Source organism: Camelina sativa, chromosome 16 (assembly GCF_000633955.1).
Source record: "Camelina sativa cultivar DH55 chromosome 16, Cs, whole genome shotgun sequence".
Taxonomy (NCBI): domain Eukaryota; kingdom Viridiplantae; phylum Streptophyta; class Magnoliopsida; order Brassicales; family Brassicaceae; genus Camelina; species Camelina sativa.
In genome coordinates, this window is record NC_025700.1 from 25,663,393 (window position 1) to 25,681,561 (window position 18,169).

Consider the following 18,169-nt stretch of genomic DNA (forward strand, 5'->3'; position numbering starts at 1 on the left):
AGATACTCGTGTTACCGTGTAAACTAAAAGAATAAAAATATGCTTTTGAAAAGTATAAACTTTTCTTGTGCACCCAAAAGTTTATTTATCTACGTTTGGTGCCAAAAGAACTTTAAAGGTAATGACGTCAAACTCGATGTTTCTAGTGAAAAGATTATTAGATTACAACACTAGAAATATTATAAAACATGAAGATCCCAGATAAACATCTTAATTGGTTCATTAATATGAAATCATGTATGTATGTATAATAACATCAATGAAACACCAATTTCGACACGCTGTGAACAAACTAATTTTTAAAATTTTATTTATTGAGTAAATAAAGTTGATATTCCCTGTGTTATAAAAAACCCAATATATAGTACCTTTTTACCAAAGGAGAAATAAATAATTCACATACAAATTTGGATTAATAAAGATAATCAAAAACATTTAAACGAGTCTCACAGAGTTATTGACATGTATGGTGTTCTCCTATATCACGAGAGAAGGCCGAATCATATAATTAATACTTAGATATCGCGAGAATTAAGTGATAAATAACCACTTCGTTTCGTAGTCGTGTAATCTAAAAGTCGCATTATATCTCCATCACGTGATATTTTGCATCTCAAAGAAATAATAATCCACCGCTTAAATGGCATATTAGGTAATATTTGTCATTTCTCAAGGGCAAACGGAACTTTTAAAGATACACACAGAAGGAAAAGCTTTGTCGTGTTCTGAGGGATCTGTGGTGGGGACGCAGGGCTACTTCGCTTTTCAAACCGTTGGATTATTATTCATAAGGTTCATCGTACAAGAATCGACGGTTTTCACAGAAGGTGTACCCTTGTCGCGACACAGAAGATCGCGTCACCTTGGAATACAGCTAGCAGCTAAAGATTCCGAGCCGATAGATAGCGTCGAGAACTGTAGCCGGCTTAAGTCGTTGCTACTGTACTTATATATACTAAGGTGTGCTTATCAGTATTCCAGTTTCCTTATCAGTGTAATAAGTGAGTGTTGTTATTACACTCCGTTATCCATCACCTTCGCATATTAAAATTACTTTTTTTTTTTTTTGGGTTTTTAAATTAAAGTCTCCATTTCTGCAAGATTTTAATGCTCTCGTATAAATAATTCTCAAGAGAGAGAAAACTTGTTTTTTTTTTTAATTCTTTCAGGGAAAAAAAAAAGGAGAGAGTCCAAGAAAGAAACCAAATCCTCTTGTGGCCTCTTTACATTTTTTCAGGAGAGAGAAAACTCAAAGCAGCTCTCTCTGGCCTTTGTTTTCTGAAATCGATCTCTTCTTCTTCTTCTTCTTCTTCTTCTTCTTCTTCTTCTTCTTCTTCATGGTAAGTAAGCTTCACGCTTCTGGGTCTACCTCTGTTATCAATGGAATCTAGCTCTTTCAATTTTTTGTCTTTGTTTTTTTCTGTTTGCTTTTGCTTTGTCCGCTTTTGATTTCATGTAGTGAAAAAAAAAGATGGCCATTTATTTAATTAGATGGACAGCCCCATCATCTTACTTTGGAAGGAAGACCTAATTTTTTTTCCCCCAATTTTATAATTAAACCCGCCGGAGATAGTTTTAAAGATCTAGTACTAGTTGATTAAGAGGCTCTTTTTGATTTCTTAAGTTAACTCCCAACATTTTTTTATTTTTAATTTTGAAACCCAGTTTTGTTTTTTTTTTGAGAGATGATTATGATGTTCATTTAAGGGTTATCGTCGCCATTATTGTTGTTTTTTTATTGCAGATCTGGTTGGTTTTTGTGCATCTGAGTTTGTAAAAACATCTTCTCTGGAGTGAGTCAAAAAAAAAAAAAAAAAAAGTGCCCCATATGTCGTCGCTTAGCAGAGAGCTCGTATTCTTGATCTTACAGTTTCTAGATGAAGAGAAGTTCAAGGAGACTGTTCATAAGTAAGTTCCCTTCCGATCTATTTTTGCTTTTTCGGGTTTCTCTCTCTCTCTCTCTCTCTCTCTTGTCGTTTTCTTTTAATTTCCATTTTGGATTTTTTTTTTTTTTTTTGTTTTTGTTTTTGTTGGTAATGATGGCCCATTTAACTTGAGATTTTGTGAAAAACTAGGCTTGAACAAGAGTCTGGGTTTTTCTTCAACATGAAGTATTTTGAGGATGAGGTGCACAATGGTAACTGGGATGAGGTCGAGAAGTATCTCTCTGGTTTTACTAAAGTTGATGATAACAGATACTCCATGAAGATTTTCTTCGAGATTAGGAAGCAGAAGTATCTTGAGGCCTTGGATAAGTAAAGTTCATTTCATCATGTCTCTAACAAAAGAAAGAAGATTTTGTGTGTTTTCAATCATTTGTGAACTAACTAACACCGGGGTGCTGTGCTTTTTTTTTTTTTTGTAGGCATGATCGTCCCAAGGCTGTTGAAATTTTGGTCAAGGATTTGAAAGTGTTTTCCACTTTTAATGAGGAGCTTTTCAAGGAAATCACTCAGCTTTTGACCTTAGAAAACTTCCGGTACGCCATTTTCAGGGTTTTTTTTTTTTTTATAAAGCTTTTGAGGTTTCACGATGATATACTGCTACAGAGAATGAACTTGTTTGAACTTCAGGGAGAACGAGCAGTTATCCAAGTATGGGGACACAAAGTCCGCCAGAGCTATCATGTTGGTGGAACTCAAGAAGTTGATTGAAGCAAATCCGTTATTCCGTGATAAATTGCAGTTTCCTACTCTTAGAAATTCACGGCTCAGGACTCTCATAAATCAGAGGTATTGATTTGTCCCCGTTCTTGTTTCACTTCAAATTTTCATTCCTCACCTGCGTTTTTTAACTCGTTGTTTCTATATGATTGCATAACTTGCAGCTTAAATTGGCAACACCAGCTTTGTAAAAACCCAAGGCCAAATCCTGATATAAAGACTCTCTTTGTCGATCATTCCTGCCGCCTACCAAATGATGCACGAGCACCATCCCCTGTCAACAATCCGCTGCTTGGATCATTACCAAAAGCTGGGGGATTTCCTCCTTTAGGCGCACACGGGGTTGGTCATTTTCCAGCTGATTTTTGTATTTCTATTAGTGCAATTTTCTTCTCGTTTTGTTCCCAGCTCTATAGTTACCTTTACATGCCGTGCTTGACTTGCCTTTTATGTCTTCAGCCATTTCAACCAACACCTTCTCCGGTTCCAACACCTCTTGCTGGTTGGATGTCCAGTCCTTCCTCTGTCCCTCATCCAGCTGTGTCTGGAGGAGCCATTGCTCTCGGCTCTCCATCCATCCAAGGTAATTTGCTTATCAAATTCGGTGTTTTGCTGTAGAAGCTTTGTAATGTTATTGTCTTTCAAATTCTATCCTTGCATTTCTTTTTTTTCAGAACCTTTGAGTTTCACCTGTGATCTATATGTAACATGTTCTCCTTTTTGGGTCTTAGCAGCCTTGAAGCACCCGAGAACTCCTCCAACTAATTCTGGTGTAGACTATCCATCAGGCGATTCAGACCATGTCTCAAAACGAACAAGACCTATGGGAATGTCTGACGAGGTGACAAAAATCTGAAGCAAAGATAATATGTTTTCTTATAAATACTATATTTTATGCAATCGGTAATTGCATATTTTAACTTACAAATGTACTTCTTCTTTGCTCCACCGTATGTAGGTAAGTCTAGGTGTGAACATGTTACCAATGACATTCCCAGGGCAGGCTCATGGCCACAATCAAACCTTCAAAGCACCTGATGACTTGCCCAAGACAGTGGCACGAACTTTGAGTCAGGGCTCATCTCCCATGAGCATGGATTTCCATCCTATTAAACAGACTCTGCTACTAGGTCTTTTTTCTTGCTCTGGATAAATATATTTCATGTAACAAACGTCATCAGAAATTTTGTAACATCAAAAATTTCTTGCGTCAATTTGCATTGTTCCAGTTGGTACGAATGTTGGAGATATTGGGCTCTGGGAAGTTGGTTCTCGAGAACGCCTAGTACAGAAGACTTTTAAAGTTTGGGACTTGAGTAAATGTTCGATGCCCTTGCAGGTGCTCTTATGAAAAAACAATCAGAATCTTATTATCTTGTATTTATTTGAGACTTGAGTAACATAAAATTTTGGTCTTTAGGCTGCTTTGGTGAAAGAGCCTGTCGTTTCTGTCAACCGTGTGATTTGGAGCCCGGATGGTGCCTTATTCGGTAAGACTTTAGATTTGAAATGCTCTGTCAACTGATCTGGGTATTCATATGTGCGTTTTCCACTGGGTTTCACCTGCAGGAGTTGCTTATTCAAGACATATTGTACAGCTATACTCTTATCACGGTGGGGAAGATATGAGGCAGCATCTTGAGGTGTTATATTGTTTGTAACGTCATTTTAGGAGCATGTCTTTTCATTTCCTGTAGTTACAAGCATTTGTTGGTTCCAGATTGATGCTCATGTTGGTGGTGTCAACGACATTGCATTCTCCACTCCAAACAAGCAACTATGTGTTACTACTTGTGGTGATGACAAAACCATCAAGGTTCAGTCTTTTATTTCCTTTTCATAACTCCCCTTTTTCTTTTGGTTGGAAGTCAGAAAAGGACTAACCAATTCTTTGGATTAAGGTCTGGGATGCTGCAACGGGTGTAAAACGGCATACTTTTGAGGGCCATGAAGCTCCTGTTTACTCTATCTGCCCTCACTACAAGGAGAACATTCAGGTATAGTAATATTTCAACCGTTTCATATTTGCTAAGTACAAAGTTTAAATTTGGTTTTGGTCCTGACTTGTTTATTTTTTCTTGTGGTCAAGTTTATCTTTTCAACTGCGCTCGATGGGAAAATAAAAGCATGGTTATATGATAATATGGGATCTCGGGTTGACTACGAAGCTCCTGGTCGCTGGTGTACAACGATGGCCTACAGTGCTGATGGAACTAGGTTCTAGCATGATTCTCATTATCTCTATGTCGTGGTTCTGTTCTGTCTCGTCATGATGTTATAATAAGTCTTTGGTCTAATTTTTGTTTTATGTACATGATAGGTTATTTTCTTGTGGGACGAGTAAAGATGGGGAATCGTTCATAGTTGAGTGGAATGAAAGCGAAGGAGCTGTTAAGAGAACTTATCAAGGATTCCACAAGCGTTCTCTTGGTGTTGTTCAGTTTGATACTACTAAAAACCGCTATCTCGCTGCGGGTGACGACTTCTCCATTAAGTTCTGGGATATGGACACTACACAGCTTTTGACTGCCATTGATGCTGATGGAGGTCTCCAGGTATGTAAATAAATACCTCGATCCTTCCTGGAAACCAAATGTTTTCATTTGAGCCATCATGACCCTCTATACTTTGTAGGCAAGTCCACGGATCCGGTTTAACAAGGAAGGCTCTCTCTTGGCCGTTTCTGCAAATGACAATATTATTAAGGTTGTGGCAAACTCAGATGGTCTAAGGCTATTGCACACAGTTGAAAACTTATCTTCTGAATCCTCCAAGGTACTAAATATTTTGCTCATTGGATCTTCAACAAGCAAATTACTAACTCCCAGATTGAAACTTTTTCAACACTTTATTTCTCATTTACATGTGCAGCCTGCAATTAACAGTATTCCGGTAGCAGAAAGACCTGCCTCTGTAGTTTCCATCCCTGGAATGGTACGAAATGGATTCTTTTTCCCCTTCAGTTTTTCTTTCTATTTTTTGTTTGCGTCCAATTATCGTCGTTGTCACTTACGTTCCCTGCAGAATGGAGATTCACGGAATATGGTGGATGTGAAGCCAGTGATAACTGAAGAAGCAAATGATAAGTCTAAGGTATGGAAGCTTACTGAAGTCGGCGAACCCTCTCAATGCCGTTCATTGAGACTCCCTGAGAATATGAGAGTCACCAAGGTACTAACACAGAGACTGACATAACTATACTTAAATGGCTTTGACCCTAATGACTCGAAACTCTAGCAGATATCGAGATTAATTTTCACAAATTCGGGAAATGCAATTTTGGCATTGGCATCAAATGCTATTCATCTGCTATGGAAGTGGCAGCGAAATGACCGTAATGCAACTGGAAAGGTACTTGTGGTCTAATATTTTCCTTTTAAGATTGTCAAAAGAAATGAAAACGTGATGAAAATCTATATCTGATTTGGTGTAGGCAACGGCTTCTTTACCTCCTCAACAGTGGCAACCAGCGAGCGGGATCTTAATGACAAATGATGTGGCTGAAACTAATCCAGAAGAAGCTGTACCATGTTTTGCTTTATCCAAGAATGATTCCTACGTGATGTCAGCATCCGGAGGAAAGATCTCTTTGTTTAATATGATGACGTTTAAGGTAAACTCCCAGCTAAAGATAGTGCTCCGTTTAACGTACGCAAACAATGTTTCGTCTGTTACATTTGATTTTGTTGTTGGCTAAGCACAGACAATGGCTACTTTCATGCCGCCTCCTCCTGCTGCAACGTTTCTTGCATTCCACCCTCAAGATAACAATATCATTGCGATCGGGATGGATGATAGTACAATACAGATTTACAATGTTCGCGTTGATGAGGTTAAGAGCAAGCTTAAAGGACATTCTAAGAGAATAACCGGCCTCGCTTTCTCCAATGTACTAAATGTTCTGGTTTCGTCTGGAGCAGACGCGCAGGTGTTGATTCATCGCATGCTTTGTAATCAAGAATTCCAATCTTTCTTTTCAAGTCTTGTTGTGAATTTTTGGTTTTTGTATCTATTCAGCTTTGTGTATGGAACACGGATGGATGGGAGAAACAGAAAAGCAAGGTTCTGCAAATTCCACAGGGAAGATCAACGGCGGCTCTTTCAGACACGCGTGTTCAGTTTCATCAAGATCAAGTACACTTCCTCGTGGTCCATGAAACGCAGCTCGCTATATACGAAACAACTAAGCTTGAATGCATGAAACAGGTTTTAATACTTACTAATTTCTCTCTCTCCATGCATCTCAAAGTCAAACCCTTAACAATTGATTTTATTTGTTATAGTGGCCAGTGCGTGAATCATCAGCTCCAATCACACATGCGACATTCTCATGTGATAGCCAACTGATATACACAAGTTTCATGGACGCTACAATCTGTGTCTTCAGCTCAGCAAACCTTCGATTGCGTTGCAGAGTCAATCCCTCTGCATATTTGCCAGCTTCTCTCAGGTGAGTGAAAAAATGGTGAATGAAATGAATATTAACAGAGCAATATTGAATCTTGAATCTCCATAATGTGTGTGCAGCAACTCGAATGTCCATCCACTGGTGATAGCGGCTCATCCGCAAGAGTCCAATATGTTTGCTGTGGGTCTGTCAGACGGGGGAGTCCATATATTCGAGCCGCTTGAGTCTGAAGGCAAATGGGGAGTGGCTCCACCGCCTGAAAATGGCTCAGCCAGCGTTGTCACGGCTACACCTTCGGTTGGAGCTTCTGCGTCAGACCAACCTCAGAGATGATATGAAACCAATCTGCTTCAGTTATTTACTGCTGTCTTCTTTTTTTTTTTGGGTTATTTAGATCTTTTCAAATTTTTTTTTTTTTTTTTTTTGGTTTGGAAGAAAGCAATCTAACAAGGTGAGTGAATTAATGTAACATATTATCTATAGCAAGGTGTTACAGTTCCCTAATTGGTTAAATTCAATGTTGCTTGCTTTGATGTTATCTATAGCAAGGTGTTACAGTTCCCTAATTGGTTAAATTCAAATTAACGCAAAGGTAAGGACGATTTTGCAATTTTGCAAACTTGCAACGTAACCGTGGTCCGAAGTCCGAACCTAAAGCACGAACTAGGGAATCGGGATTAAATGCCACGTGCAGCTTCGATAATGGAGTTAGGTTTGGATAAATTTATAAGGAAGAATAATAAGACTGTGCGGCCCACGGCCCACGGACATATCTAATGAACCCCAATTGATAATATCTTCAAAAATAGTAATTTGAGAAGTAAAAAAAAAAATAAAAAAAATCTCAAGCTACAAAAAGAATTATCAAAATCTACAAGGAGCTCACAGAGTGAGAGAGAACAAGGTTCATCATACTCGCCAATCAACCATCGACCCTCGAAGCTTTGCTTCAATACTAAAATGGCTACGCTATCAAAACTAGAGTTCGCCACGACCTTCCTCGCTTTCACCGCTCCTCGTTGCTCGCCGGCCTTGAACTATGGATTCTCTTCTTCTGCAGCCGTCCCGGTTTTCTCCAGGCGCAGAGCTACGGCCGTTTCCTTCAGGGCGACGCAGTCGTTGTTCTATTCCCCGGTGGTTAATTCCAATCGCCGTCGAAGATTCTCATCTGTTTCGGCCTCAGCTTCCGCCCCGCCGCAGACTGAAGATTCCGATGTTACCACTAAAATTCCGCCAGATAACCGGATTCCGGCTACTATAATCACGGGGTTTCTGGGCTCTGGCAAGGTCAGAGTATTTTCAATTTCATTATCAATTTAGGGTTCCTGTATTCTCATGTTGACTTAAATCCGGCGAGTGTTAGGAACAGTTCAAATTTATAGTGAGAGAGTTCAATGGATTTTATAGCTCAACTGAGTTTCATGGATTTATAGCGTTTGGTTATTGTGTTTATTATGATGGACAGACGACATTGCTGAATCATATACTGACCAGAGAACATGGGAAGCGCATTGCCGTGATCGAGAATGAGGTAAGTTGATGTATAATCCTCGCCTAAAATTAGTATAATGTTGTTTGATTTTAATGTTTGACTTTTCTCTAACTCATGTTTGATGTGAATTTCTCAGTATGGTGAAGTTGACATTGATGGTTCACTTGTTGCTGCTAAATCTGTGGGAGCAGAGGATATTGTGATGCTCAACAATGGCTGCCTGTGTTGCACTGTTAGGGGTGATCTTGTGAGGATGATTGGAGAATTAGTCAATAAGAAGAAAGGAAGGTTCGACCATATTGTGATAGAGACTACAGGTAGGGTACATTTTTATTTAGTACCACTCTTAAGCTCTAGAGCTTCTCATTTTATTTTGCTTTAAGAATCTCGGGAATGAGTAATGAGTATGTGATGTATATTTCTTTTTCAGGATTGGCGAACCCTGCTCCAATTATCCAAACCTTTTATGCTGAAGAAGGAATTTTCAATGATGTCAAACTGGACGGCGTTGTTACTCTAGTTGATGCTAAGCATGCTCGTTTGCACCTAGATGAGGTCAAACCCAAAGGTGTTGTCAATGAGGCTGTTGAACAAATTGCTTATGCAGATCGTATCATAGTTAATAAGGTAGCCAAATTTCTTTGTACTCAACTGTTTCAAAGAGAATGTGATAGTTTTCGTGGTTGAATCTCTCTAAAATACTTTATAGTTTACAAAATAACTTCATTTGCACAAATGGTATTGACATGTAGTAAGTCATGGATCCATGTTTTACCCCAGTGTGTAGGGCAGTTGTCGTTTGTCCATAATATATTGTTTTCCCTTGGCATTTCCGCTTTCTGAAAAGTGATTGTACTTTGTTGCAGACTGATCTTGTTGGTGAGGCAGAATTGGGTTCGGTGGTGCAACGCATAAAGGTACATCGCGCATCTTCTTCTTTTTTCATGTATTTCACTAGATGATTATATGTTACTTGTTCCCAGCTTTCTATCAGACAGTTCTTGGTTATTTTGTTCCATGTTTACGTATTTGCTATGTTACAGGCAATAAATAGCATGGCTCAGATGACACGGACAAAGTACGGAAATGTTGACTTGGATTATGTTCTTGGAATTGGAGGTTTTGATCTAGAGAGGTCTGCATCTTCTTCAACTGATGATAATAGTCAGTTTGGAGTCTTGTAGTTTAACGCAATTATTAAGGTGTGTATTGCTTTATCAGGATCGAAAGCTCTGTGAATGAAGATGACAAAGGAGATCACCATGATCACGACCATGATCATCACCATGATCACGACCACCATCATCACGATGAACATGGTAAGCTTATTAGGAAACCCTTGATTAGTTATACGAATTGCATGCCCCAGCTTTACAAACATGGATTCTTGATTCTGGTCTCTCTCATCACAACCTAATCAGTCTCTGATTCTAAAACGGCAGAGCATCATCATCATTCTCATGATCACACCCATGATCCCGGTGTTTCTTCAGTCAGTATAGTTTGCGAAGGAAGCTTAGACCTTGAGAAGGTAAGATTGATAATTTGCAGCTTGAGAGACACACAAAAGTCTCATATAAAACAACTGTTTTGATGAAACCGTAAGTTAATCTTCAAATTTTGTCACAATCCATCAGGCAAACATGTGGCTCGGGACGTTGCTGATGGAACGCAGTGAGGACATCTACAGAATGAAAGGTCTCCTCTCGGTCCACTCCATGGAGGAGAGATTCGTGTTTCAAGGAGTCCATGACATATTTCAAGGATCACCAGACCGGTTATGGGGAAGAGATGAGGCGAGAGTGAATAAGATTGTCTTCATTGGCAAGAATTTGAACAGGGAGGAGTTAGAGAAGGGGTTTAAAGCTTGCTTGATTTGATTTTTGGAATCTTTATCTTTATATACACTGTGTATGTATACCGAGGAAAATAGTCACTGGAGTTGTTGTAATTCGATTTAAGTGCCATCTACCAAGAGATATGTAAACGTCATTGCTCTTATTCATCACTATTGTGGCAGAGGTTTTCCTTACTTAAAAGAAAGTTTCATTTCAATATTTCATTATCATCTACTTCGACATTGCTCCTGGATATAAAAGGTTCTCGAAATTTCTTTTATTCCAAGTTAAGTGGAGAACGTAATTAAAAAAAAGGAATGTATAGGGTATATTGGAAGAGATCCGGTCGTAAAAGATATATGGAAGTCGGAAGAGATCCGGTTGTAAAACATAATATTGAAAAACAAGTGATAAGTCATATTACACCGGAGATCTCGATGAGAATTACAAGAGGTTTCATCAAAATTCAACTTAACCAAAAAAAAAAAAAAAAAACCCAAGTTCATCTACTTCCATAAAGTATTGGTCAGACCCAAGACCCATTGTCCACAAAAAAAGTCTAAAAGGTCTTACACTTGATTACTGATCAAGTATTTTTGGAATAAACATGTCTTCGTAGATCATTGGTAATAAACTGGATCCATGAGAAACAACCTCGTAAGCTGGATTTAGCATGACAACTTCACACCCTGTAGCCCGTTTTGGAATCTTTCTGACTTTATTGATGACGTTTTCGAAACTTTCATTTAGCATCAGTTTCTTCAAGAGTGGACACTTCCTTATAAAGTATCTTGCTAGCTGCATCTTGCTTGATGTCTTTGTAACTGTGGTTGGTACCTTCAATAGAACAAACTTGAGGGATGACTTGAAACACTGAGGAACAAATGTCCTGATGATACAACAAAACCAAGGAAAATTTAGTTCTTCATTGTTGGAAATGAATCTCAAAATGTAATTTACAAAAAGCAAAGGAAATGATGCACTGCGCACCAAGTCGAGTGAGTTCAGATTCGGGCAGTAACCAAGAAACGTTGCAAACATTTCCCAAGAAGACTCAGGCAACGAAGCATGCAAGCAAGACAAGTTAAAGAACTGAGGTAGCAAATCCAATCCGTAATAATCAGGGATCTTCTGTGTATCGAGAAAGAAAAAATGTCATGATTAAGAAAGTTGTACAGTCCAAATTGTTTGAATGAATAAAGCTTGATGCGTACCTCTAGCGTTCGAGCAGTGATTGTCATTTCACAGACTGTGGATATGGCTGGTACATCATCATCCTCCTCCACATAAAAGTTAAGATCGATGTTCACCTTCGCATAAGGACCAATACTGTGAACTACGAATCTTTCAGATTGGTAATTGATGATACTCATATAACCGAGTTCGGGAGCATGAATTTCAACCTCAGGATCTCCACCTTCCTCACGCATAGACACTAGTTTGAAGAGTCTTAGTGACAGAGACTGTACACAAACAACTCCGAGATGATCATCAGGATGTGTGACTACGATTAACTCGTTGAGAGCTGAGCAGCTAGATATGAGAGTCTTAAATATGGAGCATCCGTCAAACTTGACCGCTTCGAGAGGCATAGTCTTGAGGCAAGGCAAAGAAACCAATTCTGATTTTGGAGGAGCATCGAAGGCTACACCATAGAGGGTTAAACTCACCAGCGTCGCACATGAGTAAAGGGAGAGAGGCATCCTCACCGAATCCGAAACACTAACCTTACTGACAAGGGTCAGATGAGAAACCCCACGGTTAACGACATCATCGATGAGAGACGCGAAAGAAGTGTCACAATGGTCTTCGTCGTTGGCATCATAAACCCACTTGAATCTCTGACATTTTGGTTAAGACTCCTCAATAAATGTAACAAAGTTAGTGGAGTCCAGGTCCAGCGCAGGAACATGTTTCCAGAGGTATCTCCATAGCTTAGACAAAATGCTAGTTTGAACAGAATCCTTGGTGGAGAGGTTCGAGAGGATATGACGTAGCAAATCATCGGGTAAACTGCTTATCCTATCAGATCGCCTCTGGTTTACAGAGGTTGTAGCCATGCCTAAACCCTAAAATTTTTACACAGAACACACAAATACTTTTTTTTATAAAAATCAGCATGAAAAATAAAATATGTTTGGGATAAATCACAGAATAAAGTATACTCACCACCGACTCTGTTTAGCCAAAAAGTATAGAGGACCTCCAGAGAAAGAAAGAAGTAGTCCTGGCATTTTAAACCGAACCGAAATAACCGAACCGAACCGAACCGATATTTTTGGTGTTCGGTTCGGTTTCGGTTATAGCGGCTGAACCGATCGGTATAATTTTTTTTTTTAAAAAACCGAAATATTTCGATTATTTCGGTTCGGTTTTCGGTTAACCGAAATTTTTTTTTCTTATTTTTTTTTTTAATTTTTTTAGGAAAAAAACTAATAAAACTGAAATTTACCCTAAAATAACCGAATTTACCCTAAAATAACCGAAATAACCGAAACCGAAAAAACCGAAATATTTGAAATAAAATCGAAAAACCTGAAATTATCTCTAAATAACCGAAAAATCCGATTTTTTCATGTTTTTAATCAAATTTCGGTTAATTTCGGTTTTGAAATTTTAAAACCGAATTAACCGAGAAACCGAAATAACCGAACCGAAATATATTTCGGTTCAATTCGGTAAGATTTTCAAAATTCAAAAAAACCGAAAAACCGAAATAACCGAACCGAATTCACCGAAATAACCGAAGTCCCAGACCTAGAAAGAAGTAACAGCAATATTTATTTAAAAGGGTACTTAAATTATTAACTGAGCCTCTGCCCTCTAGGTCTTTTCGTTGCCGGCGAGAGAAGTAGAAGAAGAAGAAGAAGAAGACACGGAGGCTTTCTCTTAAAGAACAAAATGGTCAAGGTTGGTCATTGTAAAAAATAAATAACTGACCTTTCATTGACCTTTTTTTAATGGTAATTAATTTTCTTATAAAGAAGAACGCATGTTTACAAGTTTTTACACATTTTAAAAATAATAATGATTATTGAGTTTAAATATATTTTTTCTTTGACGAAAAAGAGTATTATTTATTTTTAAATTAATAACAATTCAAAATTTTAAATATTTTTAATGATTACTTTTTTTAAATTTACAAAACATCAATCTTTGTGAGTCAAATAAATATCTTAAAACATCAATCTAATATTTTGTGAGACAGAGTAAGTATTAAATAGTGTGATATGATTGGTATAATCTGAAAAGACCACACGAGAAAATAATGATTGCCAGTTTGCCACCATTCCTTAACCTTAATTTCTTCTTTATTAATGTCGAACAGTATTTTAGAGTTTGATGTTATTTCCTCCGCCTCAACTCCCAAGTTCGTGTTTTTTCTAAGTAGTTTTATAATATTTTGTGTTTATATAAATCATTGATTCTAAATCTAGAATCTTCATACAAAATTGAAAAAATGTCTAATAATCCAGGCTAAATTAATCAAAATTTCAAAATTTTATACTTTTCAATTAAAAAACTTACTAGGTTTTATATAAATAAACCAAAATTTAAAGCATTAAAATAAAATAAAAACTTCAGTAATAAATAAACATAACAATGAAGAAATCAATAATGATCAATAGTGTGATAAGATTTATATAACTATAATATAATCTGAAAAGACCAAACGAGAAAATAATAATTGCTACCATTCTTTAACCTTTTGGTTTTCCTTCTAATTAAAGGGTAACAGTATTTTAGATTTTGATGTTATCTCTTCCCTCTCAACTCCCAAGTCCCAAGTGCGTTATTTAAGTATATTGTAATATTTTTGTCTTCACAACTTGTCACTATAAAGTATAAACCAATTGAGACTCTTAAATGGGATTTGTAAATTGTAACTAACCGGAACCAGCTGCTCTCGCCGCCAGATTAGCCGCAATCCACCGACCTCTTTACTAGTATTTTTTTACTTCGACGATAGGGTTTACAATGGGCCTACGGACCTTTAATGGGCTTAATAATTCTGTAACCCAATAAATATCAAAACCAGCCTAGTCTGCTCCGTAAGAAGAAATTCCGGGTCGGGGCATGGAGTGGTGACCCGAGTAAATTTATCTTCCTGCTCCGTAAAACAAAAAACCTAGAAACTAATCGTATGCGTTTCGAGAGATTTGCAGAAATTTGTTTGATTTGAGGTTTCGATTAGCCTTGGGGTCTCTGTGTGAAAACCCAACCATGGAAGATGACGATGATTACGTTGAGTATGTTCCAGTGGCGAAGCGTAGAGCAATCGAAGAGCAGAAGATTCTTCAGCGGAAGGGAAAAGCTTCTGAATTAGAGGAAGAAGAAGCTGAAAAGGATAAGCTCGCTGAAGCTAAACCTAGTTTACTCGTTCAAGCAACTCAGCTCAAGCGAGATGTACCCGAAGTCAGTGCTACTGAGCAAATCATCTTACAAGAGAAAGAGATGATGGAGCATCTTTCCGATAAGAAGACGCTCATGTCTGTTCGTGAACTCGCCAAAGGTATCACTTACACTGAGCCTCTCTTAACTGGCTGGAAACCTCCTTTGCATATTAGGAGGATGTCTAGTAAACAGAGAGATCTGATTAGGAAGCAATGGCATATTATTGTTAATGGCGATGACATCCCTCCGCCTATCAAAAACTTCAAGGATATGAAGTTTCCTAGACCTGTTCTCGATACGCTCAAGGAGAAAGGAATTGTGCAGCCTACTCCCATTCAAGTTCAGGGTCTTCCTGTGATCTTGGCTGGGAGAGATATGATTGGGATTGCCTTCACTGGTTCTGGAAAGACTTTGGTTTTTGTGCTTCCTATGATCATGATTGCTCTTCAAGAAGAGATGATGATGCCTATTGCTCCTGGAGAAGGTCCCATTGGGCTTATTGTTTGTCCCTCTAGAGAGCTTGCTAGGCAGACTTATGAAGTCGTTGAGCAGTTTGTGGCTCCTTTAGTTAAAGCTGGATACCCGCCGTTGAGGTCTTTGTTATGTATTGGAGGTATTGATATGAAATCCCAGTTGGAGGTTGTCAAGGGAGGTGTCCACATCGTTGTTGCTACCCCTGGGAGGTTAAAGGATATGCTCGCCAAGAAAAAGATGAGCTTAGATGCTTGCAGGTATGACTTCTTTTTTTGGTTCTTTTCAATATGGTTAACCAACCTGATTGTAATATATGTTTGCTTCTTCTGTCTGGCCTGCGGTCTTGTTTGATCTTATATTCTCGTTTTCTGAGTTATGCACTTGGCTAGATTCTTGGGGTTTTCTGTTTGTTTGTGGCTTATTGTGCCTGTTTTGCTGTTTCTGGTTAACGGTAGAGATCAATAGAATTGTCTAGGATCTGTTAGCAGCTTAGCGCTTCTTTGCCATATATGTTCTTTATTGTGTGATTCGTTAGTGATTGTTTTGCTTTCAATAAATTTTCAGCACTCATGTTTCTTTCTGAATGCAGCTTAGCGTTTCTTTCTGAATGCATTTTTTTGTGCCATCTAACTTTAAAATCTAGATAATGTTGGATGAGGATGATGTTTACCTTCCTTTTTTTCCTTATTATAGGTACCTGACGCTAGATGAAGCAGATAGGTTGGTTGATTTGGGTTTCGAAGATGACATAAGGGAAGTCTTTGATCACTTTAAGTCTCAACGGCAAACACTTTTGTTTTCTGCCACAATGCCCACAAAAATTCAAATCTTTGCCAGAAGTGCTCTGGTGAAACCTGTGACTGTTAATGTAGGAAGAGCTGGAGCTGCGAATCTTGATGTGATCCAGGAGGTAGAATACGTCAAACAAGAAGCAAAGATTGTTTACCTCCTCGAGTGTCTACAGAAAACCTCTCCACCGGTTTTAATATTCTGTGAGAACAAAGCTGATGTTGATGATATTCACGAGTACTTGTTACTGAAAGGAGTGGAAGCAGTGGCCATCCATGGAGGAAAAGATCAAGAAGACAGAGAGTACGCAATCTCTTCGTTTAAGGCTGGGAAGAAAGATGTCTTGGTCGCAACTGATATTGCTTCAAAGGGTCTAGATTTCCCTGATATACAACATGTCATCAACTATGACATGCCAGCAGAGATTGAGAACTATGTGCATAGGATAGGACGAACAGGTCGGTGTGGTAAAACTGGGATAGCAACTACATTTATAAACAAGAATCAAAGCGAAACCACACTGCTCGATTTGAAACACTTGTTGCAAGAAGCCAAACAGAGGATTCCGCCTGTCCTTGCTGAGCTGAATGATCCAATGGAAGAAGCAGAGACCATTGCAAATGCAAGTGGTGTCAAGGGTTGTGCGTATTGTGGTGGTCTTGGACATCGTATTCGAGACTGTCCAAAACTTGAGCACCAGAAGAGTGTGGCCATATCTAATTCTAGAAAAGACTATTTTGGCTCTGGTGGCTACAGAGGAGAAATATAATCCTTCTTTCCAATCATCTTTGTTTTTGGTCCCTTTTGCTAGTTATCTAATCTTCGCTGTTACCGAACTGTGATGTTTTTATGTTCCATCTTGTATTTCTACAGCTTTAAACTTGTGTTCTCGCCATCTGATTAAGAAACTCTGATGGTGTTCCCTACTATATATATACCTTTGCTATCTCTTATCCATCTATAACTTACGTAAAAAATAAACTCACGATTTTGAATCTCAAAGATTATTCTACTTATTATATAAATTGCTCTATGGCTAATTTGGCTTTAGAGTGCTGTTTCTCTAACTTTTTTCAGTCAAAACTTATTGGAGCTTGTTAACCGAAGTATATACAGAGCATCTTATTTATCCTCTGGTTGTGAAGATCTCCGCAACTGAAGCTTATCTTGTTGTAACTAGTTAGATTCTCTCCTAGATTTCATCTTTCTGTTTAAGCTCTTCCTATATATGTAATCGCAACTACTCAATATGAACACACGGAAATTCATCGACATAGCTCTCTTTTCAAAACTGATAAACTTTTTATTCAGTCAAAACTGATAAATTCATAATTTGACCATTACTGATTGAAAAACTGACCATACAAATTGAGACCAGACATAAAAGCAAATAAAACTTTGACCAATATTGATTGAAAAACAATGTAGTGATCACGGTCTTAGAGTTATAAATAGAGACATTTTCATAAGAACCCAATCATAAAACATACCAAAAAAAATAAAAAGAGAAGAAAAACTAAACTAGAAAAATGGGGAAAGTAATAAGCATGGCGTTGATAATGATGATATTGGCAGTGATTGTGATAGAAGGCGAAGCAAAATCGGAGATAGAATGCAGTAGGATTTGTCGAAATCATTGTAAACGCACATCACCGGTATCAGAATGTGCGGCTTGTCGTAAAAAATGCTACCAATCTCCACCGGTTGCAATGAGAGCCAGGAACCGTGTCACAGAGTCGGAAGAACAAAAACGTCAATAAAATATATTATTTTTTTGATTTATAGATACAAATTATATGGTGATTTTTATGAATGTAGGTTCGTCCAAACATTTTAATATTTCTATACAACCATTTGATAATAAGATGATATTTTATGTTTTTCGTAATTTACATATATATAGAAAAACATAGCATATATGACTATGAGTAACAATGTGAATGAAAATGGTTGAATACTACGTAAAATTAGTTTGAGCAAAGTCTAATCTTATAATTATACATTATTAAAAAAAAAACATTTTGATGTTTAGAAAATCACGCAAATTCGAAAATACATTTTAAAAAAAGTAACTATAACACATTTTGTAACTTTAATAACTTTAAGTAAG

The 18,169-nt window shown here is 37.8% G+C and overlaps 4 protein-coding genes and 1 pseudogene across 10 annotated transcripts; 4 read left to right on the forward strand and 1 right to left on the reverse strand.

Moving 5' to 3' along the window:
* Positions 1,128–7,611, forward strand: LOC104752470 (topless-related protein 1). 6 transcript variants are annotated; one of them, XM_010474614.2, is made up of 24 exons: positions 1,128–1,340; positions 1,745–1,908; positions 2,076–2,255; positions 2,366–2,479; positions 2,574–2,732; positions 2,828–3,005; positions 3,123–3,246; positions 3,395–3,504; positions 3,622–3,793; positions 3,893–4,002; positions 4,084–4,153; positions 4,233–4,306; positions 4,384–4,479; positions 4,565–4,660; positions 4,753–4,880; positions 4,984–5,218; positions 5,298–5,597; positions 5,688–5,834; positions 5,904–6,014; positions 6,097–6,276; positions 6,367–6,591; positions 6,681–6,869; positions 6,947–7,113; positions 7,191–7,404. In XM_010474614.2, exons 2-24 carry the CDS (start codon positions 1,829–1,831, stop codon positions 7,402–7,404), a joined length of 3,459 nt encoding a protein of 1,152 aa, XP_010472916.1. In that variant the 5' UTR covers positions 1,128–1,340; positions 1,745–1,828. The 6 variants fall into 6 exon arrangements, with proteins under 6 accessions (XP_010472916.1, XP_019093854.1, XP_019093856.1 ...); XM_019238309.1 differs by having other exon boundaries at positions 3,398–3,504; XM_019238311.1 differs by lacking the exon at positions 1,128–1,340 and having other exon boundaries at positions 1,829–1,908; positions 5,298–5,438; positions 5,535–5,597.
* LOC104752471 (uncharacterized GTP-binding protein YjiA) lies at positions 7,909–10,625 on the forward strand. Of its 2 annotated transcripts, none has more exons than XM_019238313.1 (9): positions 7,909–8,358; positions 8,537–8,602; positions 8,700–8,880; positions 8,994–9,190; positions 9,430–9,480; positions 9,607–9,698; positions 9,785–9,882; positions 9,985–10,094; positions 10,201–10,625. In XM_019238313.1, exons 1-9 carry the CDS (start codon positions 8,032–8,034, stop codon positions 10,441–10,443), a joined length of 1,365 nt encoding a protein of 454 aa, XP_019093858.1. In that variant the 5' UTR covers positions 7,909–8,031; the 3' UTR covers positions 10,444–10,625. The 2 variants fall into 2 exon arrangements, with proteins under 2 accessions (XP_019093858.1, XP_010472921.1); XM_010474619.1 differs by having other exon boundaries at positions 7,910–8,358; positions 10,006–10,094.
* LOC104754052 lies at positions 10,981–12,461 on the reverse strand (annotated as a pseudogene).
* Positions 14,474–17,012, forward strand: LOC104752472 (DEAD-box ATP-dependent RNA helicase 35). The gene is made up of 2 exons (XM_010474620.2): positions 14,474–15,527; positions 15,964–17,012. Exons 1-2 carry the CDS (start codon positions 14,626–14,628, stop codon positions 16,826–16,828), a joined length of 1,767 nt encoding a protein of 588 aa, XP_010472922.1. The 5' UTR covers positions 14,474–14,625; the 3' UTR covers positions 16,829–17,012.
* On the forward strand, positions 17,559–17,901 carry LOC109129635. Its single transcript, XM_019238140.1, has one exon. It carries the CDS (start codon positions 17,589–17,591, stop codon positions 17,817–17,819), a length of 231 nt encoding a protein of 76 aa, XP_019093685.1. The 5' UTR covers positions 17,559–17,588; the 3' UTR covers positions 17,820–17,901.